The sequence below is a fragment of the Mastigoproctus giganteus genome, chromosome 12, assembly GCF_048544385.1.
Source record: "Mastigoproctus giganteus isolate SK-2022 chromosome 12, ASM4854438v1, whole genome shotgun sequence".
Lineage (NCBI taxonomy): Eukaryota > Metazoa > Arthropoda > Arachnida > Uropygi > Thelyphonidae > Mastigoproctus > Mastigoproctus giganteus.
Window position 1 is genome coordinate 81753698 of NC_143586.1, and position 27442 is coordinate 81781139.

General features: G+C 34.9%; 1 protein-coding gene across 4 annotated transcripts in view; it reads left to right on the forward strand.

The window, feature by feature from the left end:
- Positions 1-27442, forward strand: part of LOC150077228 (uncharacterized) — a 221082-nt gene that overhangs the window by 157445 nt on the left and 36195 nt on the right. For 3 of the 4 annotated variants that reach the window (XM_090386898.1, XM_090386900.1, XM_090386901.1), the window contains one exon: positions 2943-3853. In XM_090386898.1, the coding sequence (XP_090243024.1) occupies positions 2943-3853 (911 nt within the window). The remainder of the gene's footprint in view (positions 1-2942; positions 3854-27442) is intronic. The other variant, XM_090386899.1, reaches the window with a different exon arrangement.

Here is a 27442-nt window from a genome sequence, read left to right on the forward strand (position 1 = left end):
GATCCCAGGGCATTCTGGGATAGCAGGAAATGAAAAAGCAGATCTTGCAGCCAAACAGCCAGATGCTTCTGTTTTACTGTCTTGTCAAGTTCTATATACAGAGTTCAAACCCATCATCTGCAAAGCATGCTACAACAGCTGGTCATCCAGGAAACAAACTTTACCGAATAAAACCAGATCCAAAGCTGTGGCTCTCCAGCTTCCAAAAAAGCAGACGAGAAGTAATTCTAGAAAGGCTAAGAATTGGGTATATTTGCCTCACACACCTCTGTCTATTAATGAATGACAGTGCTGCTCAGCCGACCGGGCTAGCCGAGTGGGTAAAGTACCTGCCCGGCAACCCAAAGGTCGCGGGTTCGATTCCCGCCTCGGGCTTGGATCAAAGTACTGCAAAAACCTTGGGAGGTGCAATATGGCCACAGAAGCCGATGCGCCAACAACTACCAAAATCAAAAAAAAAAAAAAAAAAAAATCAGTGCTGCTCAATGCACATCATGTCATATGCAACTGACTATTCATCATTTATTAGTGTACTGTCCTCACCTCAATATCCATTCAAACAGCTTTAAATCATGTGCTAATGCACAGTCATCACTAACATTGGTGCAGATTCTTGGAGATGACCCTAATAAGAAAGAACTGTTTACCTTTCTAAATAACATAGGAATATATCATAAAATATAACAAGTATTACAATAAAGTTAGTATTTCCTATTAATCATTAGAAAGACACAATATGGCCCCAGCATCCTATGTGTTGTTAAATGCCAACGCAACAACAATAACTGGATGTGCTCCCTCTTCTTATGATGCCATGCTCACTTCTCCTTAAGCAGCATTCTGACAATGGTTGCAGCTGGTCTGACCAGTGTGGGAAAGTCAGATTTTTCTGATTTATTAGCCTGATATCCACTTTCCCCACATCGGGCACCATGTGGGGGAAGTGGCAAAGCGAACCCTGGTGATACCTGAGCTTATTAGGGAGGGCTAAAAAAGTTCTCCCTAGTAAACTCAGGTATTGTCAGGGTTTGCTTTGCCAGAGCTTTCAGGTGGCTATCAGTAAGTTCAGGTATCACCAGAGCTTTCAGGTGGCTATCAGGCTAATAAATCAATTTTTCCTGATTTATTAGCCTGATAGCTACCTTCCCCACATAGGGCACCATGTGGCGGAGGTGGCAAAGCGAACCCTGGCGATACCTGAGCTTATTAGGGAGGGCTCAAAAAAAAAGTTCTTCCTAGTAAGCTCAGGTATTGCCAGGGTTCGCTTTGCCAGAGCTTTTTCCCCTACTGTACCTGGCCCACCTCCTCACCACCCTTAGCTACGTGGCTGGACGAACAACAGACCAACACAACCCTATACTAACCGGACACAAAAAATTCACTAACCCAGTCCATGTGGCTTTTACAGAGTTTGTATTATGACACAGTGCTATTATGTGGAGTTGGGGAAGACCCACAGTGCTGCTTGACAAGAATCATTATAAAACTATAAAAAGTCCATGTGGATATGCAGAGTTGAGGAAAAATTTCCACAGCTACAGTAACACTACATACTAAGTCCATATGGATATTGGTATTCCTGTGCTGTACTGAGTGGTCAGCTAGGCCACTGTGCTGCATGTCTGTTGTGTTACCAGACAGGATACACAATGCTCACTATGAGTATTGGCCACTTGTGACCACTGTTAAGCCTGTCACAGTGGACTCACGACACCACAGAATGGAATCACTTAACTATGTTGGCCATTGTCGAGATGCTGGCACCTGCACATCCTGCTCCCACAATTGTTCCATGTTTAAAGTCAGAAAGATCTTAAAACTGACCCATACACTCAACTGATTGCCACGTGTGCAAACTACATTCTTCTTATTATTATTATTAGCTACATTGTGCAAGGAAGCCTGAGGCTTATGCTGCACCAGCCAAAAAAAAATTCCCGAGTTATCCTGAGAGGGAGAGAGTGTCAAAAGTAGAAGGGAATCACCAAGAAAGAGAAGAATGATTATATCCAGCTCAGGACCCTGGGTGTGCCAAGCCCATACTCACCAGATGTCTCAAAGTCTGGAATTCCTGATATAATCTGCTGGGTTTATATCAGGCATTCCACACTTTGAGCCCTCACCATTGTCACAAACCAGTCCATTCCTACATAAGGGGGGTGTTGCTTATTTTGGTGTTTTTGCGACTATGCAACAGCAGCAAGATAACACGACCTAGTATTAGTTCTGTTTAATAAATAAATTTAATCTTTAGGTATCTGGTAAAGATAGTTTGCATATTAAAAGTTAAGTAAATGTAATAAAGATAATAAGTAAACTGTGTTATTTCTAATTTTGCAGTCATTAATAAATAGAGGAGAAAAGATCTGAGAAAAAATATGTAAACTCGATTAAAAATCGATAGATCTTAAAACTTTACACAAGCGCTTTTTTTAATTTTCAAATGAAAACTAAAAGTATTCAAATGATCACACTAATATTGAGATTGCTTAATATACACCATTTTTGGAACAGACTTTGTGGAGGAATGGGGTGGAATTTAATTCTACAAATTCAGTTCATTGTACCTTCCAATGGACTTTAGGGATTCTGGCTAAAGAAATTACTGATGGAATCCATCCTCTTTCTAGAGATGTTATTGGATATGCAGTTTATTAGTTGCTTGTATCCCTAAATTTTATTGTTGGAACTTCTATATAGATAAAATAAAAGGAATATGTTATTACTGGTAAAATAAAACTAAATGTGAATTAGTTTCATTTTTCATTTTAACAGACAAATCGGAACAGAAATTCATTGGCATCGTATAGTTTGGTCCAATGACCCTCAAGATGATACAGTTAATTTCTGATAATTTATATATTATTTATTTTTTTTCTAAAATTGATGATAACTGTTAACCTAATATTAACTGCAGTTGTAATATTTTCCTTTATTTTCAGCTCTGACTGTAAGTCAAGACAGAAACACCGCATCCAACAAAAAAGACAGGATCCTTATTATAAGGAACAGGAAAGATTGAGGCAGAGGAGCATGATGCAGATGAAACGCCAAGATCCATTGTTCCGTGCTGTTGAAAGAGAAAAAGAACGACACAGAATGAGAACCAGAAGAATGGATCCAGTTTTTCGTGCTCAAGAAAGAGAAAGGCAAAGGCGCCGTATGCAGTTAAAGAGACGTGATCCTCTTTTCAGGCAGAGAGAACGTGACCGCCAAAAAAACAGAATGCAGATGAAAAGGCTAAACCCCTGTTACAAAGAACAAGAACGTGTACGGGACCGTATACGGATGCGGATCCGTCGACAGGTAGATGGTTATAAAATTCTAACTTCAAAGGAAGATTCAAATTTACCAAATGTATCTTCAGGTGGTGGAACATGTGCAGCTCATAATTTAAAAGAAAGTTGTAACTGTGATAGTTGTAATACTGCAGTGTTAAATCTTGAACATAATGTTGTATCTGGATTTGCCATGCCTACTCCAAGTAGGACATTATCTAAGGAAAATACTGGAATATCTTTACAAAAGGACGATAAAGGAAGGAATGACCTAGAAATGCTAGGGTATAATTCACCATACCCATTATTATTTAACTTTTATTCTGCTGGGAAAGAACTGTCTTCTAGTCCTCCTCATCCTAACAAAAATGATCATAGGGTTTTAACAGGTACAAAAACAAATAACGTCCCAGTTCAAGCTTTGCCTAATGTTGCAACCTTTCCATCTAGAAATCCAATATCATTAACTAGTGATGTCAGTGCAGCAGAAAGAATAGCCAGTTTTATGACAGGACACTTTTCATTTACTTCCAACACTTCATCTAAGTCAACATATCTTACACCACCTGAATCTAGTAAGTTATGATTTTAAATTATGGTTTTATTGAGTTTGTTTATAAATTTCCTCAGTTCTGCTGTATTCTTAAGATTTTCATTAATTTGGCTTGTGTTAAAAATTCTGCTGACATTTTATTAGGGACTATAATTCTTAATGAATAAAGAGATTTTATGTTAACTATTTTTAATAATTTACTTATCAGTCTGAAAACTAGAGCTTTAGTTAGGCTTCCAGGCATCTGTGATATGTAATACCATTGAGAAAACATGGCTGTGTTTCTGATGATGACTGTTCACTATATCTTTAAGGGGGTAGGGTAAAAATTTAATTTTATGTTTTCATATTCTCAAGATTGCAGAACATATTGCATTTAAACTGTAATGTATTGCAATTTACAATTTAAGACTATTACAATATTCAAAATGTGCTGTAGTTTATACACTCAGGATCACAGGGTCGGGTGGGGGGTGGAGGGGAAACCTTGGGATTCTTGCTGGATATTGGAATTTGCTCTGTTTTGGGTGGTCAAATTATAGTAAGGAAAAAATAATAATAAAATAAATAAATAATGCTGCATTTCTGCACTTCAGTTTATTGTACATAATACTATACAGATGTACCCTAGAGAAAAGTGTCCTGTGGTAAATAGAAAAGTATTATATTGTATAGTATAGGCGGAAATAAAAAAAAAAATGCAATTATTTCCCCTTTCAAAATACCATACACAGTTGATGAAACAGTAAGAATGTTTCACACAGCCACTACACTGAAATCATGCTATCAAGTTTGTTTTAACAGTGAAACCCGAAATTAGATGACTTGTGTTTACAAGTCATCATCTGCTATGGAAGTAGATAATAACCTGCCAACCTGTTTTGCAATTTGAACCACCACAATCCTCCAGATACTTGTATTTCTTCTATCTGGTACACCTAAAGGCAAATACAATTGGATGAACATTGCTTTCAGTGTCGTTACAGATATTACACTCTAAAAGTGTTCAATAAATGTTTTGTGTCAGCATATTTCTTCATGTACAAGACCCAGAAATGGAGTAAGCTATCACTAATCTTGTTTGTGAATAGTAGTAGACAATTTTGTGACCTAACATATTTCCTGATGTGTTTTTTGCATAGCAGGCTTACTCTAAATATAATTAAATTTGCTGGATTCTCCTATTTTCCTGAAAATAGCTGAAAAAAGTAGATGATGCCAGGTTTGGGAGGTTCAATTAATCTGTGTTTCCTTGTGGGCAGATAATGACTTTGAACAAACCTTGGGATGAATATCACAAACTTACAAAACATTCTGAGATGTGGTGGTTAATGTCCCAAAAACTGCTGCTAGTGGATCTATGCATCATACTGCGTATTATCCTAGTTGCAACTAAAAAGATTTTAGGGCTAAAAGCATCAGGCTATGGAAAATTCACTAATCAAACAAGGTAAAGCATAGCATCATTTTAGTTCGTAGTAAACCACTGAAGTGGGTGAAATGGCATCATTTTTGTTATATCTCATATTGTGAATACCTTCACAATGAGTTGTCCCGTTATTGCATTACCTCAAATAAGAATGCTTCACCAGTGGAGAAGACGTGTTATTTATTCTTGGCGGACACCACCACACAGCACCATTTTAAAGATTTTTGGCCTCTCATCTGTGGGCAGATAGGTACCCTGGTGTTACAATAAGTGACAACCCTGTTATGAAGTATAACTCCGCCGAGAATAAGTAACATTAGTCTTCTCCACTGGTGAAGTGTTGCTTATTCAAGGTAGTGCAATATCAGGGTAACCCATTGTGAAGGCATTCACAATATGAGATATAACAAAAACGTTGCCATTTCACCCACTTCGGTGGTTTACTAGAACTAACATGATGCTGTGCACTAACCTGTTCACTTAGCGAATTTTCTGTAGTCTGAGGCTTTTAATCTATACTGTTGCACACCATCTGGCATATTCTGGAGTTATTCTTCATAACCATGTTGTCACTTATTGTAACACCAGCATACCTACCCGCTCAGCAATGAGGCTAAAAACCTTGAAATGGTGCCATCTGGGTGGTGGTATCTGCTGAGAATAAGTAACATTTGTCTTCTCCACTGGTGAAGTGGATGAAGTGTATTTGATGTAGTGCAATGTCAGGGCAACTCATTGTGAAGGCATTCACAATATGAGATATAACAAAAATGATGCTATGCATTAACCTTTTCATCCTAGTTGCTTGTTAAAATTAAGTTCCAAGGAACTGTAAGCAGGACAGAGTCTTCAAAATATTCTGCAACCCAAAACTGTGCTATTTGGTCTGTTGAAAGGAACCGTCACTATTGGTAAACAAGAGAAACATTGATGGGTGTGCTTTGCATTCAACACTGTTCATATAGTCCACAGTTGTTGTAAGACTTCATACTTGTATTACAGAAGCCAAAGACACAAAATAATGTCCCTCACATCATGATATTGCCACCATCAACTTGCAATCTATGAGCCATGAATGTTGAGTTCGTTTCCTCGTGTCATTTTCACCACAAATAGTCTGCTGCACAAAAGAAGCATGTTTTGTCAAACAAGTGCACTCTTTAGTTGTCAGTAATATTTTTATTAGCCAAGAGTAGACAACAGCAACTGTTATAATTCCATTTGGAGAATGTGTTGTATTGTCCTACTTGCATTTCTTTACAAAAGAAGTGGGTTTGGAACTGTGATGTTGTCTGGGAGTTGGAAGGTGGGGGGGGAGTCTTCCTTGTTGACATATTTTTCAAACGTTTAAAAATCCTGATTACGTTTCCCTTTGTTTGGTACAATGACCAGTTGATTATTACTGCATATATATAGTGAATATGCTAGCAGTGGCTCGTCTTTTCTTTTATTACTCTATAATTAATTCTTCCTGCCATTCTCCATGATTGCATTTCATTATTCAAGAACTGTAAGGATTACTTGACTTAAAATAATGTGACATACAATTTCTGTACCATAAATAATAAGAATCAGATTTGACATTGGACAACCAGGATGATTACTCAGGTGCAGTGCTGTACAGGTTCCCTGCAGTTCACTTGATGTTATACACACCAAGTGACAGTTATATAACAAGTTGACCAAATGTGGCATACTACCAGGTAAGGTTTAAAGTACTGCCTTGTAATATTTACTCTAATTTGGTTATAAATGTTTTGAAAAGTCAACAAGTCAAAGATAATTGAGAATGCATATTATAAATGTTGAGTTTGTAAAATGTATAATTATAAATGCTGATTATACATTTTATTTGGTGTACTTCTACAGCACAGACTATGAGAGGTAGCTATTTTACTTTACCTGGAAGTATGCTGGATTCTGTAACTGACTTGGCTGTGATATTTGTGATTCAAGTGGATTGCATTAGTTGAGTTAAAAGAATATAATTTGTTAGTTCATGAAAATAATCAAGTGCCATGGATCATAGTTTGCATGCTGACATTTGCATTGTGTGATGGAGCTGACCATAAGAACTCTGGTGAGCAACATGCTGCACATTACATCATACAAAAGTATACTCAAACGTGCCGTTCTCAAAAAACCCTATATAATTTCAGCTTGGTACTATTCCTTTGATTTTCATTTAATAGAATCAGAATACAGTTATCAGATGTGGCCACATTAAGTAGTGTCAGTTGTATCTTCATTTATATATATAAAATTTTTTAGGGAAGAACTTGGAATGTGTAATCAGTATGCTGGCACGTTGGTGTCAATCTGACTTTTCCTCTTCAAGTAGTCAGAAGCATACTTTTATTTTATATAGACTTTGTAAGGGTTGTGGAGAGTGGGATTGGGTTGGCTGTGAAATTGCAGTTGTGCTCAAAAGCTTTTCAAGGACTAATGAAACATGCTGAAATTAGCTGGTGCCCAATTTCTTAGGCACTATAAATAAAATATCACGTGTATAACGTAAGTAGCCATTAAAAAAATAATAATAATAAATAAATGAAATTGCCTTCTGACACTGTTAATAAACACTGACTTATTTTTGCAATTCAACATTTAGAATCATATTACTCCAAATGTTGATCTCACCCAGACTACTGTTGCAATAAATGCCAATCTTGTAAAAATTGTCCTTAACTCAAGCAACTTTGGCTTTCATGTCAGCCCAGTGAAATCAGAAGTTATTATTTTCTCTCCCAGATCATCGATGATAGTTCCATTCATATACAACATTTAGTCCAGAACTTTAGTTTAGATTGAATGTTGTCTCACTACACACCTCACATCATGTGTAGCGAGTCTTAAATGGATTGCCAAGCTGTACCTTTTATATGTCAAGGACCCAGTAATTAGAAAATACATCAAACCATAACTGCACTTCTCTATGCAGCATCTGGAAATCTCAGACGTGTTGTACCCTTTATGAATAAGTCTGTTCTTGCTGCAAAGATTTGGCTACTGAAAATTGGAAATCCCTCATTCCTACCACAGAAATTAATGGCTTTATTCCTTGAAAATTGGCACCTTCTATTGTTCATGAAATTCAGTGAATCCTTATTATTGTGAAGTTTTTGGTTGCAGTAATCTCAGTTTCACCAATATGGGACACTTGTAACTGCCAAGTCCTCCCCACCCACCATGCAGAGTTCTCCAATATTAGGTCCTTATTACTCTCGCTTAATGGATCATTCTGCTTCCTGTTCCAGATTCTGACTTTGGTGCAGGATCTCCATGCAGATTTAGTAAACCCTTTAAAATCCATGACCTTTGGAAATTGAGAGATGCCACATTTTAAAATTTACTGGAATTTAGAGAGAGAGGTATAGTTATTGATTGTCAAAGATTATCAACTGAACTTATTTACATCTGTAAACATTTATATTGACTAAAAGATAGAACCAGTGGTTAAAATGTAAATAAAAGTTCAATTTGTTAAATATGAACAAATGACAATAAACACAGTCTCAGCAAATGTAGTCAGAATATTAGTGGCCATTCTTCAATTTAAAACAAAAATTTTTAAAAATACATTTTGCAGTGTAGAATAAGAAAAAATTAAATAGTCTTCTTCAGGGATAATTATTATAACAAGAAACAATTATTATATCAGTTGACATGACATTTTGCTCTTAATAATGTACTGTGAAGAAATTCATTCAATTTCTCACACCATTATAACTATAGCAGAGAGAAACAACAGGCGGTATAGGCAAAATAATAGAACTAGTCCTCTTCTGTAGCATTAGTATGGAGTGAGAAGTCAGATGACATTAAGTCACTTGTTTTTCTCCCTTCAATTATGCACTGATGAGCTGTATGACTAGTTATAAAGCCAGCAAAAAACCTTAATCGTGTAGAATTAAAGCTTTTTTTGCGCAGCAGTAAGTCACTGTTTATGGAAGAAATTTAATGAAACATTAAGTTTTCCAGCTGTACTCACGCTGACCATTTTCAATCTCTTTTTGCTCTCAGCTGTCCTAAAGTGATGTCAAAGTCGCCAGCTCGTGCAAGTAGTGTATGAACAGCCACATAGCTATAATTTGCAAGAGCAGAGCTCTCATTGTAAATTACAAAGTTTGTTGAATGAAAGCACAAAATTCGAATTCAAAGTTATAATGTAGCTAAAGCTATATGGCCTCAGAGAAATAAGATGTTTGCGAGACTACCTTGTACTTTTATGTGATTTTGCTGCCAACAGGATTTAAACTGCATCAATAATGCATATAACATTACATATATTAACAACTTCATCCCATATGTGCCTCCCATCAATAATGCAATGATCTTAATTCTCACAATAATACAAACTTTCCTTTGTAACAAGTTCCCCTATATCGCACTGCTTTCAAACAGATGGCCTTGCCAAAAATTTAAAGCTGTTAAAACACTCTGTTTCAAGACTGACCGGTGCCACATCAAATAACAGGTGGTCTCTAGTCATAAATCTCAGACAAAACAAATAGCTTTAGCTCTGAAAATTCCAGTTTCATATACTGCGTGGGAGCTCATATTAAACAACTTCTTTACAACTGTTTTGTCTACATGTTGTCCTACAGACCATCTACTATATCAGTGTTTCTCAACCTTTTCATTGTTGCGGCACACTTTTAAAGACACTAAAATTTTGCGGCACACTACAATCACCATATATAATATATATTTTTAATATATATATATATATATATATATATATATATAATAAATATCTATAAATATTATAAATAAAAATAAACAAAAATTATAAATAATATATATTATAATATATATATACAGGAATACCTCACATAGTGCGGTTTCGAACAGCGTGGGTTTTGCTATAGCATGGTTTACAAATTGAAAAAAAATTAACTGTGTTACGCACCAATACATTTGATATGTATGTATGTATTATAATGCCAGCATGTAGGCCAATGTGTTATGGATTCAAGGCCATGCTGACTGTTATCGCAACTCCCATTATATACGGACTCTGCTAGCATTCATAGTAAACATTCTAGATTCCGAGCAGCGAGGTCGTTGACTGTGCGTAAGCTGTACAAATATTTTTCACTGTGTATTTTTATTAAAGATTATTTTTTAAAAACGTTACACCTTTATACACAAATATGAGTGGAAAGAAGAAATGTAATGGTGCTAAGTGTTCTTCTAAACTTAAATGGTTGACACTAAATGATCTAGAAATTATAAAACAATATGAAAATGGTGCATCATATGCTAAGATAGCACTGGACAAGAATATGAATGAATCATCGGTACGAACACTTCTAAAGAATAAAGATAAAATAAAAGAACATGGAATGACAACAGCATCTTATATATCAAAAATGATTGTTAAAATCGTAGCTCTGAAATGGATAATATGGAACATCTGTTAATGTTATGGATTGAAGACTGTAACCAGAAAAGAATTCCGTTAAGTCAGATGACGATTCAAGCTAAAACAAGCAGTCTCTATTCACTGCTAACAAAAGAAAATTGCAAGGAAGAGGAAAGTTTTTGTGCAGCTGTGGTTGGTTTTACAGATTTAAAAAACGTATGGGGCTCCACAGTGTTCGACTTAGTGGTGAGAGTGCCATTGCTGACAATGAAGCAGCTGCAAGATTTCATGATGATCTAAAAAAAACTGATTGAAGATAATGGTTACAAGGATGAACAAATTTTCAACGTGGACGAAACGGGATTATTTTGGAAGAAGATGCTGTCACGCTCTTATTTGGCAGAAAAAGAATCAACCCAACCAGGACATAAAGCCGGCAAAGATCGATTAACCCTTTTACTAGGTGTAATCACATCTGGTGACTTTCAATTAAAGCCTATGCTGGTATATAAATCAGAAAATCCAATGGCTCTAAATACCTTTTCAAAAAAATACTCTTCCTGTTATATGGCGGCCTGGGTAATGAAACAGCTCTTTGAAGATTGTTTTTTAAATTATTTTTGCCCTGCAGTTAAACACTATTACAAAGACAATAATATGGACTTTAAAATTCTGTTACTATTAGGCAATGCGCCAGGTCATCCTCCTTATCTTACACACCTGAACAGAAATGTCAATGTTATTTTTCTGCCACCGAATACAACTTCTTTATTACAACCAATGGATCAGGGCGCATTGCCACATTTAAGGCTTTTTATATGAGACGTACCTTTGGACAAGCTGTTAATGTAACAATGGGAGAAAATGCCATATCTTTATGTGAATTTTGGAAACGTTACAATATCCGAAATGCCATCGAAAACATATGTGAATCATGGCTTGAAGTAACTGCGAACAACATGAGAGCTGTTTGGAAAAATATTTTACCAAATTGCACCAATATTAATTGTATCAGTTTCAAATCTCAAATCAAAACAGTTTCTGAAAACATTGTGCAGCTCGGGGGTAAGATTATCTTGGATTTGAAACCTTGGATTGTGACAGTGAGCGTCAATGCATTGACTCTCATTTTGATGACCTCACTGATGAAACACTTGTGGAAATGGAGCAGCAACACTTATATGAAGAAGAAGAAGAAAATGTTATATCCATGAAAGAATTCACAATTGATGAATTGTCAACGTTGATTGCTAAAGTAGATGAAGTTTGCGAATTGATAATGACAGCAGATCCAAACATCGAACGAGGTATGAAAGTAAGGCAGGCATTGCAAACTGACATTATGTTATAAGATGTATGCAGATAAAAAGAAGAAAAAACTGTGCAAACTAAGCTGATCAGTTATTTTTCAAAATAAAAAATACATTATATACTTCACTTATATTCTTTTGGTATGTACATATTGCAATGAAAATCATTTGTACTGTACTTACTAGTATTTTTCATTTTTATCATTTTAGTTTCTTTTTTTGCAAGAACTTCGTGTGCATTAATTTATAGTAAACAAACACCTATATATATTTGCAACTCGACCCGTATAATGAAATTGTCGGAATGCATTACATTAAAATACATACTAATAATACCTCAATCAGCACGGTTTTGCATAGTGCGGTATTTTTTTGGCACGAATTAACTGCACTATGCGAGGTATTCCTGTATTCATAAACTGGAAGTTATTTCTGTTGGGTATATTTAATAATACATTTATTATTTGTTTTAAATGCTTTAATGTTCTTTTTTGAACATACATGAATTGCATGAAATTTAAAAGAAAATATGTAAAAAATTACCATAATTATATAAAAACAAACATATACAATTTTAATCAGTGAAACAGTTGGGTTTGATGGCAAGCACAGTTTTTAATACGAGGATTTATTGTGAATAGGCTTACTCTCAGCTCATCTACTGACTTTAGTCTCTCTCTCTCTCTCTCTCTCTCTCTCTCTCTCTCTCTCTCTCTCTCTCTCTCTCTCTCTCTCTCTCTCTCTTTTTTTTTTTTTTTTTTTCCTGTTTAATCTTGTTTAAAGCAGAAAACCCTGTTTTGCACAAGTAGGAAGTGGAATATGGCAATAAAATTCTAATTGCCTTTTTCAGAAATTTGTGAATATGTGTGTGCATTTTGAATTTTGATTCAAAATTTGCTAATATTAGTGTTATTAAAGTGAATTTCCAGCGACTGGTCACTACGGATCTCAGCTAATTCTTCTTGCAGATTCTGAAATTCTAACGTTTGGAGGTTTCTCGTTACAAATGGGTTTCTTACCCACAAACATTTTTTGGTATCATGGGATGAAAGTAATGCCCAATTTTTGTCTTTAACACCTCTAATGTTTCGCTTATTACATTGATTATTTCAGTATAATTTGTTTTGGCAGTCAGGGGAAACATTTCTAAATTTTTTTCATTTATACATTTTTTTCATATACTCAACTATTCTTTAAAGGCGAACAACCTGTCAGTAGAAGTGAGTAAATTTTCCTATGGGCTTTGCATACTGATATTTAATTTATTAAGCTGTGCGAATAAATCTGCTAGAAAAGCTAATTTACAACACCAAATTTCATCACTTAAATAATCACAAAATTCTGATTGCCCCAGTGAAAAAAATATGAGCAGTGCCTCACACAACTTATCCATACGCATAAGTACATTTCCTTTCGATAGCCACCGAACCTCAGTGTGCATCATTAAAGAGAAATGATCAGACTCTTTCTCGCATAATTTTCCAAAAGTATGTATTTTTGTGGTCTAATTTTGATATAATTGACCATTTTAACAGCTTGATCAAGTACAAGTTTTAAATAGAGTACGACTGTCTTCGCTATTAGAACTTCTCTGTTTCTAAAACAGTGTGTTGTAATAATATTTGAATTGTGTCGTTTGACTAAGTTTACAAATCCTTTTAGTGCTCCTGTCATCGCGTGAGTACCATTGGTACAAATGCCGATACACGACTTCCATAATATACCACTTTTGCAAATAATTGTTCATTACTTTGAAAATATCTTGGCTGGTTGTTCTTAAAAAAAAAAAAAAAAAGATTAATAATTGTGTTGTTTTCGATAAACCTGATAAATGCTATTAATTGGGCTTTCCCGTTAATATCTGTGGAATTATCCACTTGCAATGCAAACAGTCGCCCAAAATTATTAATATTTCAAACAAATTGTCCTTCAATGTCATCGGACATTTTTTTTATACGCCTGCTAATTGTGCTGTTCGAAAGTGGTACTGCCATTATTTTTTTTCCAGCTTCCTCTCCCAAAATACTTTTCACAATTACCCGACATGCTGGTAAAATTAGACTTTGCAATCAGGTGAGATTTCTTTTTTTTTTTTTTTTTTGCCACCAGTTTGGCTACTAAATAGCTGGCTTCTTGAGCAGCCAAACTGGTGGCAAAATACTATAAAATTCTGTACCTTGTTTTCTAGTAGAGGCCTGTAGTCTTTTAAAATATTCCATAGTTTTGGACGATAAATTCTCGTGTTTCGTAGAAAAATGATGCTGCAATTTACTCGGCATCATTGATTCATTCAACAATTTTAAACCACACATAAAGGTAGAGGACAATCTTGAGTACCAGCAGTGCTTTTTTTGTGACGGTACGCAATGGTACGGCGTACCGGCACCTTTATTAACAGTGATATATGACATTTGGATGCAATGCACTTCGAAATTTATAATATTCCGTAAATTTTTTCATATGTTTACCTACTATTCAAATAAGCTTAAAACGATTTAACTAAATTTGCCTTTTTTATTGTCTATTCTTAAGATATTTTCTATATAAAACTGTATAACCATTTTTATAATTCTAAATTACTCAATCGGACCTCCGTTTAATTATTTTGAATTCCCCTTGGAAGTTACATTTAAAATAGTTTCGGTTGAGGGAATTAGAGTACTTTTCGTATCCTTTTAATTTTCAATTTTTCCCGATAGCAAAGAATGAGTACCGGCACCTATTTTTTTACAAAAAACGCACTGAGTACCAGTATACGAAAATCCTATAACCAAATAATCATCATCATATTTACGACAACGTATTTTCTTCTTTTTTGACATTGATGTTGATGGTTGTTCGTTTTTGTCATTTTCTCCAAGCTCATTGTTCTCATCTTCTGATTTCCTTTCATTAAAATTTTATCCATCACTAATAATTTCTAAAAAAAATAAAAGTTACTTCTAGAATGTACTAATACAGTTAATTGAAAATACCTGTTCTACATGAATTAACTGAATATGATGTTTCAGAGATATAAAAACACAAAAAGTACTTTTAAAACACAAAAGAAATTTCTTACTATTCTGCTTACAATTGCACTTATACAACTGCAGGGTGCTTGTGAGAGTTTCTCAAATGATAAGAATGGCTGAATAAAAGTGAACAGATCTACTACCAAGAATCAAACGGTGACGTCACATTGACCGCTGGAAGGGGCTGGGATTGGTGCAGCGTAAATAAACATTTTTTATTTGAATTAATTTTTATTATAAAACTTGATTTATTAATTTGTTTTATTTGCATTTTCTGCGGCACACCTGAACCATACTCTTGGCAGACAGGTTGAGAAACACTGTACTATATGATGACAAGCTAATTGGTCTTTAAAAATGTTATAGCATTGTCGTCCTTTTGTGAGGCTTTCTTTTGAAAGTTGTGCAATACTGACAGAACTTGTTGCAAAGTCAAGTTTGTTCTGTTGTGAAAATTAAGACCACTGCATTCAGTCTAAACTGTTTTTAGTGGCCAGAAAGACTTAAAGGACAAAATAGCACTGCAAACACCTCATAAAGAAAGAAATTCCACCCTATTGTGCACTGATTCTTAAAGACAGATGAGATCATTCATATGAGTGCTGGATTGCTTTCTTAATATTTCTGGATTTTACAGAGTTTATCTATGTAATGAATTTGCAATTGATGACTCCTAAAAGATCATTAATCAAATGCACATCAAGCACTCTAATTTAACAAGCACCCTATCTACATTGGATGTAATACTTGACAAGATAAGCTCGTGGATCACCAACATCATTTTAGTGCCCATCCTTTACTACTACAACAAGATGACACAGGTAAGTTCTATTATGACACAGTAACCTGTGCATCATTATTAGAACCTACTGATTCCATCTTTTGTACAACAGCTATAAATCAACTGTGCATCAACTGTCATATGATCTCTTCAGTGTCACTTTGATTCTGATGTTCGAATGAGTTCATATGCTAGTTCAATAAAACTCCATTTTTGTAGCCTCTAATAACTTCATGGAGTGGATCACAGACTACAGTATAAATTATATCACTCCTAACAGCTGGTCTTCTGTTATTCGTTGCTGCTGATTATATTAAAACCCTCCAACTAACTATTTATTGAGTAATGCAAATGAATTGTATATTTTGGACCAATGTGAATTCTTTAATCATGTGATGGATTATTTATTATATTGCAGATAAGTTTCTTTTATACACCAACTTATTTAATGATGGATTGATGGTCTTACTCATAATGTTGTGTATTATAATACGACAGGCAATTTTATAAAACTAAATATTTAGGTAATTTTATTTTTTTACTAAATCTTGCTAGTATTCTCTTGATGTCAGTCCTGACATCATTTAATGCCATGATAGTTTACTACAGCATCAACTATGTACATTAGATTCCCAATTATCCAGAGTGGTTGAGAAAAATTAGCATTAGCATTAGTAGAGGCATTTGATGCAAGAAAGCAAGCTTATACAGCATCAGCCAAAAAAAAAAAAAATAAATAAAAAATAACCACTTCCACTTCACCCCTCTGTTCGTTCGAAATACCTGTCCAGCTGAGCCTTAAACTTATTTAGGCTATCAACTTCCACGACAAGGGATGGAAGTCTATTCCAGCAACCAACAACCCGCTGTCTAAAGGCAAATTTCCTCACGTCCATCCTACATCTGTCTTTCCTCAATTTGAATTTATGCCCTCTCAGGTGATTATTCTGAGCAAGAGGAAGAATCCCATCAGCATTGAGCATGCTCAAACCATTCAAGGCTTTATACACCTCTATCAGATCACCTTGCCAGTGCCTAGTCTTCAGACACTGTAATTTGCAAAACGTAAGCTCTTTCTTCGTAAGAGCACCCCTTTGTTCCATTCACTAATCTTGTTGCCCTTCTTTGTACTCGTTCCAGCATCTCTACATCCTTCTTGAAATGAGGCTTCCAGACCTGTATACAGTACTCTAGGTGCGGTCTGACCATTCCCTTATACAAGGGAATAATCACCTCCTTATCCCTGCTAGAAAAATTGCTATATATCATTGACAATACACCATGAGCTACTCTTGCAGCCCGTCTGCACTGCTCAGAAAACTTCATATCTGCCTGCACAACCACCCCCAGGTCCCTTTCATTCTCTACCACTGTCAGTGTAGTACCACAGAGTTGATACGTTGCTCTGGGGTTGCTGTTTCCCATATGTAGTACTTTACATTTGTCAATGTTAAACTTCATTTGCCACCTCTCAGCCCATCTGCTCAACCTTTCCAGATCCTGTAGCAGTAGCATAAGTGTCAGTAGTGTCCTTGACAACCCTGCCAACCTTTGTATCGTCTACAAACTGGGACATTAAGCTTGATATACCATCATCAATATCATTTATAAATACAGAAAACAATAATGGACGCAACACTGAACCCAGAGGGACTCCACTAATAACATTAGTCCACGATGAGCAGTGTCCATTGATTACCACTCTCTGTCTTCTCCCCCTTAACCACCCCTTTATCCATAGCAGCAATTTGCCTCCAATGCCACACTGCTCCAATTTGTGCAGCAGTCTTCCATGTGGAACAGTATCGAAAGCCTTTCTAAGATCCAAGTATATAATATCAAAGTTATTCCCTGCATCCAGTTCTTTTGTGACTGCATTAGTACCTTTTTCATTTTTATTGATGACCTAAAATTTTTGTTCGATAAAAAGAACTTGTTTTCTGTTTTTACATAAGAGATGCATACAGATAGAAATAAAAAAAATAAATAAATAAAAAAAATCAGAAACGAATGCTAAAATTAATAATATGGATTAATTTTACTGAAATAAAGGATTGCTGAAATCTAACTAGAGTGGACTTGTAGGCAGAAAGCAAAAGTGAAGATTATTTTGAAATTTAAGGGACATGTCTACAAGAGCATTACAAAATGTAAACAACATTTGTAATGGATTCCATGTATTTTTTTTTTTTTTTTTTTTCAACTTAGAATGATTCAGACTGCTGTTCCTGGGTAATCAAGGATCTGTATGTATCTCCTTTCTGTTGCAATCCTCCCCCCCCACAACACAGGCTAAATGGAAACCAAAACACCATGAAAGAGTGATCCAATTTTGACCAAAGTTAGTGATAATGTTTGAGAAGAATTATAGGAATAAATAATTAAATTTTCAAATAATGATTACTCTATGTATGTGTGTGTGTGTCCCAAACATAAAAGGTAATAGAACAGAACCTCTGTAGTACTGCATATGGGTTAATGGTTGAGGAGACAAAAGATAGTTGTTGACATTACACTTATAGTTTGTAGTTTTCTAATTTCTTAGTTTGTAGTTTTTCGGAAATATATGAGAAGGAACATTCTACAAAACATACATAGAAGGGATAAATGAGGAAGAAAAAAAGTTGTCTGAGTTTGAAGTTGGACAGTGAATGGATACTGACTGTTTGCAATACATCTCCAAACTGATTTTGAAGCGAGTGGAGGATTTACAGATGCCAGTTCAAAAGAACAGTGCCCATAGAAGTATCTATAGAAAAGGCATGTAGCAGAAACTGAGCTTCTATGAAACAGAGGGTGGAGAAACTTTGTAAGAGATGGGTCATTAATTAATCTGACAATCCATTTTGAATGGCATCAAGAAGCTTGAGAGAGATTTTGGGAACACTGCCCTAGATGTGGAAACAGTAGTCCATGGTTAGGACAAATTAATATTGAGAGTGACTCTCACATGCATAAATGTAAATATAGTCAGCATTTTTTATGATAATATTTATATTTACTTTTATATTTATAATAATGTGCATTTTTTCAAAGAGGTGTGGATATCACCTTGCCATATGTCATTTCAGGCCTATTCTCCTTTAGCTTTTTACTGAAGGATTGAAAATGCTAGTATCAAATTCAAGGTCAGGAGCCTTCCAGTCATATGTTGTTGGCAGTATATGGACATGAATTATCCATATTCTCCAAAAACAGGATCACCACTGATATTTTCAATGTAATAATGGCTTCTCATACTCCACAAACCATTATAACCTGGGGTTTGTAATGTGTGCTCTCTCTCCCCCTCCTCCCCACAGGCATCTTCTGGCCCTCCTCCATCCATTACTCATGCCAAGTTTGAGTGGCTGTCATCACTGAACATGATTCTAGCCTCTAATCAACGTGTCCACTGAAGGTGGTCAAGGTGTTGAATAGGAATAAGAGCAAATAGTTAAGTAGGACTGATGATTATGGACCTGTTTCCAGAAACTATGCAAGGGGTTATGTAGGGGTGCAACAACATTTCAAAAAATTTATAATTTTTATGTAAAAAAATTTCAGTGCTAGAATTTGTTCACAAACAACACTATCTCTTTTAATGCTGAATCAAATTCCTAATTATTCCTATAATCTTATTTTTAAATTCCTATAATAATATAATTCCTGTAATTATTACTTAATATTTAACATTTTATTATATATTACGTTAATATTTCTGTAATACTCTGAAAATCATTCATTCCTATAATCCCTCTTAACATTATTACCAATTTTGGTCAAATCAGATCATTCTTTCATGATGTTTTTGTTTCTGTTTCCTTTACTGTGTGTGAAGAGTGAGTGAATGACATGGCCACTATTTAGTGGTTTTTTTTTGTTTTGTTTTGATCAGAAATCATAAAACAAATAATTGTTTACACTTTAAATATCAATTTAAAGCATAAACAGTTATTTTCTTTAAAAAATTAAACTTTTTTGACATAAATAAATATATAATCATTTTCTGCTCCAAATTGAAGTGCTCATAGTGCAGCCACACATGAAGATTTCTCAACAGTTATTTTTTTTGGTCAGAAATGCCACATCCACTCTGAATCTAAAAAAATAATAATTTTCATATCTTTAAAGCTATTTAAAAAACAAGATAAAGAAAATTCATGCTAAAGTGATTTTTTTACACCACAATTTAGTTGTGTGTGTGTACATGCAGTAAACTCTTGTTACAGCACTTTCAAAGGAACTGGCCCCAAAGTCCCCCTCCCCCCTTTAAGGCTATTTTTCATCAATATTTTGAAAGATAATATTTCCCCCCTTAGATTTATTTTGCAGTGTTTATAAAGTATTTGCTTTGTGCAAATTTAAATTGTGCACACTTAAATGTACTACACTTGCTTTTTTGACAGTATATGGAAAAGAAATTAATTTTTAAAAAGAATTTATTAAATTAATGTAAACATCCTGAGTATTACTGTAAAAATAACTGCAGCCATTATCAACCCACTGCAGGATGGAAGCCTCCTCAACAATTCATGTTGAGGGAAATGGACCATAATCTGCCATGCTGGTCCAGTGTGGGTTGGCAGAGCGACCGTATTTAGCAGTCAGGGGCTTGAACCCCGGTCTACTCAAGGAGCGTGTGCTATTGCACTCCTGCTCCTGACCACTCGGCTACGGAGTATTACTGTATAAATGTGATAAATGTATTATTAGTATACTAACAATAATATTGTCATTAGTGAAATTTATTAATGCCAAGTTTAGTGCATGCATACACAAAAAGACACTAATTACTATCAGCAAGGAAATCAAACAAGATTGATTAAAAAAAAAAAAAAAAAAAAAGGAAAGAGATGAGAAGAGCATGTGAATGCAATGATGAAGACACCGAGTTGTAAAGAGCAGCCTTATCTCTCTTCAGAGATTCAAATTAAATGAGAAGCATCGTCTGCACCAGGAACAATTTATATAAAGCAAATAAACTATGCAATTGATAATCTCTAGAATTTAGTCTCTGTCATTCCATTCCAAAGCCTAAACTTAAGAGGAAGAAGAGGTTATATCCAGGTTTATTCCTTTTTTGGGACCTTATTAAAAAGGGAAAAAAACTGGCAACAAAAAAATTGGCAATATAAGTAGGAAAACATTTAAACAGGAGCACTATGTTAAAAAAAAAATGCCTTGTGCTTCCTATGATCAACCATTAGACCCAAAAGAGGAGTGTTAAAAGCTTGTGTTATAACAGGACTTTGCTATTTTTAAATATTATATTTTTCCCTAATCAACTATATTATTTTCATAAAAACAGCAGTTATATTTTTTTTTCTTAAAAATATAACAGTAACTCTGATAATGCTTAAGTGTCTGCTCCTGAATATTCCCATTTTTATTTCATTTTTTTCCTGCTGAACATCAACACTATAAACTTTATGAAAATATCATTTGTAATTGTTTATATTAAAATAGTTTTTTTAAAAAACATTTATTCATATAACATCATCAATTTCTGTTAGCATCATATATCACTCCTTTGTGTTGATTGCCGCCTTGTATTCATTATAATGGAACAAGCAAGTGAATAGGAAAGTAAACTTTTCTGAATTCAGCAGTAGAAGCAGTCTGAATATGAGAGAGAGAGAGATGTAGATAATTTCACTTAACCTTTAGGTGGGTAATGTTGCAAACTTTACATTTCAGAAAAACTGGACAGATATCAGGTTTGTTTATCTGAAACTTCCAGTTTTGAGTATTGGCATCAGTTACTTCAGAATAGAAGTTTTCAAAGTTTAAAGCAGTATCAGTTTCAGCTGCTAGTGATTAAATTTTAAAATGAAATTTGTTGTTTTATGCTGAGGCAAGTTATCTAAACTGCCAATGGCTTGGGCATATTTCAAAGAATACACTACACAGATTAGTTATTACAATTTGAGCAGTAACTTTTGAAGTACACTTACATGAATATTTCTTGTTGTGTTAAGTCTCATAACATTGCTCAAACTTGGGGTTGTATCACTGTAGGTGGTTGATCACCAATTTAATCACAGCTCAAGATTATGTGAATGTCCGGGAGCCAGAAGCTGTTTTGGTGGCTTCAGCAAGCAAAGCAATGGAAGAATATTCGTTGCATAAAAATTTTTACGAATCCCTGGTAAATGGATTACTAAGCTTCTCTTTTCATTGATTGTTCATACCAAATTCCATTATCTCTCTCTATCTCTATATATATATATATATAGGTACACACACACAAGTAACAATGTGCACAAGTAATCATTCACATTTTTTAGAGATAATTGTTTGTTTACTAAATTTTATTTATGTGAAACATTCATATCATATATGGTTTTATTCCATAATTTTCATCAGTCATCTCAGTTACGGTGATCATTTAGTGTTTAGTCCCAAAAAAAAGCTTTCATTGAAAACAAGACTTTTGCAAAAATTTGTACAAAATTTTTGAAAAAAATAAAAAATAATAAAAACAAATTAAGAAAAAAAAGAGTTCATTCAAAAGCAGACTTTTAACAAATTAATTTTAACACTCTGAGGATTTTTAATAATGAGGATATTAAAAAAAAATAATAATACTAATAAAACATATCTACTAACAAAATAAAAATAAAAGCTTGATAAGGGCCTCTCTACAGCTTATGTAATATATCTGTCTGTATTATACCGTAAATATTTGTGTTCCTAATTATTATTATTTTCTTTTTCATTTATGCTATATACTCTATAATATATCGAGGAAACAATGGGTGATTTTGTTCAAAATGCCAAAATAATAAACGAAATTACATTTCAGCTACAATTTTTGGCAGTGATCTTTCTTAAAAACCAGTCATGAGTACCACTTCCTGTTACATGGTTGCAGATAAAATGTGCATCAGGTTAAAGCTGTAGGTATAAGAGCCAGGCAAAGTGCATCCACTCAAAAGTATAAACTGGATATTAGAAAGTTTGTTTGAAAGCTGGACACTTAGCAACTATAATTAGGTTGGTTGGAGGGACTATGATGAAGAGACAATATGAAGCTTTCACTTTTTTTTTTTTTTTTTTTTGAGATGTGTTAGCCAGAGCATGTTGTTACACAGTAGCAAACAAAAATGTGGACAAAGTTCAATTGACTTTGTCAGTTTCTTACATCATAGGTTGCCAATAATTAAAAATATTGGGGTCTTTAAAATAATTCAAAATACAAATTTTAAACAAATTTGTTGAATTGTCACTGTAAGTAAAAATATTTACTTTTAATGAAAATAATCCTATACAGTAGAATCCTTCTTATCCAATGTGATCAGTACCAGTAGTTGGTGGGTTAAATCAGAAAAGTCAGTTAAGGTAGGAATCATAAAAAAGTATACCTACTTGCCTGAAAGATTTTATTTTCACTTAAAACATGCACGTTCATTTATGTGAAAGTAATTTTCATCTGTTTAATTATTGAAGGTGAAGTTTTTCAGCATGGACCCCTCCACTTTATTATAAACAAGTTTCTGTGATGTTTCAATGAATGGGTGTTATGCAGTACAATGTAAAGCTGCACTTTCCTATTTAGATGTTTCTGTTGGCATTGGTGTTAGATGTATCTGTTATCCTGTTGGCACTAGATGTATCTGTTTCTGTTGTTTTAATTTCAGGAAATTCCCGATTAGCTAGAACAGAAATCCATTAATATTTTGGAAGATTTAAATGTGCACAAGCTTGTTATCTCAGTCAGAAAGACTAAACAAGTCCTTCTCAAAGGAAATCTAAGTGTAGACATAAAACTTAATCAGAATCTCTGATCATAAAACTTAATAATCAGAATATTAAATTGGAAAGAAATTATAAATATTTTGGTGCTATGATTGATGATAGGTTATCCTTTATTTTATTCAACATGTTAAATATATTTTACAGAAAATCAAAACTGACAGGAAAAATACTAAAAATTAGTAGGAATGTTTGGGGCTTACAATCCTCATCATTAAAGTTGTATTACAAATGTCTCTTCTTACCAGTCATCTGTTATGCGACAGGTGCTGGAGTTACAGAGTTAGTAATGTAATCATAAAAAAAAATACTTAGTTCAATTACAGTTGTTTTTTTTTTTTTTTTTTTTCTTCTAGCTAACTGCAGAGCATGTAGAACTGTTTCTACTGCTGCTCTGCAAGTCTTAAATGGTAGAGTCCAGATATATTATGATGTTATCTTACAATACTTTAAATATCGTCGAAGAAGACAACTTCCTTCTAATATACAGTAGATGACTATTGTTTGAATTTTGATCTGTCAGAAAAAGACGATGTTGCCAGATTAACATCTGAGTTTCTCAGGGATGGTCAAATTCAGTGGAGCACAGTTCTTTTAGAAAGAGTTACTTATAGTTATAGACCAAATGTCTTTGTATATACCAAACAAATGAAATGGTTCAGCCTGGGCTATACATTATCTTTTTTTGATTAGCATTAGTAGAGGCATATGATACAAAAAGAAAGTTTATATAGCATCAGCCAAAAAAAAAAAAAAAACCCTTCCCATCCATTCATTCCAAATGTTTGTCTTGAATTTATTTAAGCTATCAACTTCCACAACGACAGACGGAAGTTTGTTCCAGCAATCAACTACTCACTGGCTAAAGGAAATTTTACACAGATCCATTCAACAACTGTCTTTCCTCAATTTCAGTTTATGCCCCCTCAGGTTTCTAATCTGAGAAAGAGGAAGAATCCCATCAGCATTGAGCCTGTTCAATCCATTCAAGACCTTATACACCTCAATCAGATTGCCTCGAGGGTGCCTAGTCTCCAGATGCTGCAATTTGCAGAACATAAGCCTTTCTTTGTAACAGTACCCCTTTGTTCCCCTCACCAGTCTTGTTGCCTTTCTCTGTACTTGTTCTAACAACTCTACATCCTTCCTAAAATGGGGCTTCCAGACCTGTACTCAAGGTGTGGCCTGACCATTGTCTTATACAAAGGGATAATCGCCTCCTTATTACTGCTTGCAAAATTCCTGTATATCATTGACAAGACCCCATGAACTACTCTGGTAGCCTGTCTGCACAGCTCAGAAAACTTCATATCTGACTGCACGATTAAGCCCAGATCGCTTTCATTCTCTACTACCCCAAGTGTAACACAACTAAGTTGGTACATTTCTTTGAGGTTACTGCTATCCATATGCAGTACTTTGCATTTGTCAATGTTAATGTAAACTTCAGTTTCCACTTCTGAGCCCATCTTCCAGAAATTTTCTGGATCCTGTTGCAGTAGCACACTGCCATTACTTCATTAACAACCCTGCCAACCTTTGTATCATCTGCAAACTGACACTAAGCTTTATATACCTTCATCAGTATCATTGATAAACATACAAAACAACAATGGGCCCAACACCAAACCCTGGGGAACATCACTAATAACATTAGTCCATGAAGAGCAGTGTCCATTGATAACCACTCTCTATCTTCTCCCACCCAACCATCCTTTTATCCATTGTAGCAACTTGCCCTTAATGCCATACTGCTCCAATTTGTATAGTAGTCTTCCATGTGCAACAGTATAAAATTTTTTTCCCGAAATCCAACTATATGATATCAAAGTTTTTTTTTGTATCCAGTTCCTTTGTGATCACAATAGTATCCAATCAAATTGGTCAGGCAAGACTTTCCCTTAACAAACCCATGCTGTGTCTGAATTATTACTGCTGTCTTGTCTAGATGATCCTGTAATGCTTCTTTAACCAGTGACTCCATTATTTTTCCTGGAACAGAAGTCAAACTAACAGGTCCGTAATTACTCATGTCACCCTTTGATCCCCCCCCCTTTGTGAATTGGAGATACATTTGTGCATCTCCAGTCTGTGAGGACTTCCCCTGAGTCCAAGGATGCTCTCATAATTTTGGCTAAGGGTTTGCTTATTTCCTTTACCACCTCCTTAATATAACTGGATAGTTCCCATCCACCTGAGGTGCCTTTCTTGTGTTTTAACTTCAACAATTTCTCCTCCACTTTTCTCTCACTTATTAAAAAATCATTTAATTCCCTGTTAGAGTTTATAAACATCTGGCCCTCTCCTCCTTGAATAACTCCTCATGTGAATGTAGATGCAAAATACTCATTTAGTTTGGCACCTATTTGAGAATCATCTACAGTCAAACCACTGATATCAAGTGGACCAATGTTCATCCCCTTCCTCTTAGAGTTTATATAAATAAAGAATTCTTTTCATCCATTGCCAAAGATTTCTCATAAACTGCCTTTACTTGCCTAACCTCCTTTGTGACTTGATTACAGACTATCTTATATATACTATAGGCTTCTGTCTCACCTGATAATTTATATGCATCCTATGCAATTTTCTTCTCTGTTCCTTTGGGCCTAAACCTAGAACAGTATTTCTTAGTTTGAACAAAAAGCCTAGTAGCTTCCAAGATTACTTCCTTGAATGCTTCCCATTTAGAATTTTCTGTTGGCAACATCATCTGTCGGTCCCACTGTATAGAACTAATCTCTAAGACCACTGTAGTCACCTTTACGAAAGCAAAAACCCTTCCCTTTACTGCTGATGGTGGTTACATCTTTAAGTAAATCCCGTATCAGTACACTGCGATCACTGCCACCTAGTGGTTCCTTTATCTGTATATTCTTAATGCATTAATAATCACTGCTGATAATCAAATTGTTCCCTTTGTTGCCTCTCTAACATGCTGCTGTAGAAAACAATCATCCAATAAATCCACAAAAGCCTTACTAGTGTGTGAGTGACCAACCTACAAGTTCCAGTCCATATCTGGCCAGTTAAAATCCTCCATTATAAGACACTCTGATTTATTGGCCCACTATTTCTCTGTGTATAATTGTTCATTGTACTCATCAGAGTCATTAGGCCTGTGACAAACTCCTACCCTCATTTTTTCTTTCCCAATGCTTACGTTACACCAAACTGACTCAACATTGCACTGTCCATCTCTGTTAACTGGATGCACTTCTTAGATTTTGTGTTTCTTAACTAATAGCATAACCCTCTCCTCCCTTCCTATCCTTTCTGTACACATTGTACTCCCCGAATTCCAATTCTGCTTCCTTATATCTGTGTGACACCACATTTCTAATATCCCAACAATATCTGCCTTTGATGTCTTGACCACTTCAAATTCATCAAATTACTATACTTCTAGCAGTATACATGCACCTGTTCTTACTCTTAGTTTCTCTAACACAGCCCATGTATTTACTTGTTTCATGACTCCCAACAGTTCCTGAAATCCCCAGCAACTTGTTTTCCTGGCTGCTTCTCATTCCAATAGAAGCAGTGCAAGAATCACTTTCACCTCTTCCTGCGGCTACTGTTAATCTATTAGTCTGTGAATCTCCCTAAGGTAGCAGTTTTCTGACCCTCCTAACGTTGGCTCGTTAGCATCAGCAAATATTCTTGCATCCTCTTTCTTTAAGTGTATCCCATCCATGTTGAAGCAATGTTTCCTGTTAACAAGCATAGACCACACTAAAAAAAATTCTACCCTATGAGCCTTGCACATTCTCTCCAGGGCCGAATTGATTGACACAGCTCTCATCATATACTCCCCCTCCTATCGTGTCTGGGCAGGATTGCAGACACTTTCAAATTTAACCCTAACTCACAATTTTTTTTTTTTTTTTTTTCCCTTTTTTCCACATTGACCTGTACTTGTTGAATAAATCTGCAGATCTCCTACATTTATGTCATTAGTGTCAACATATA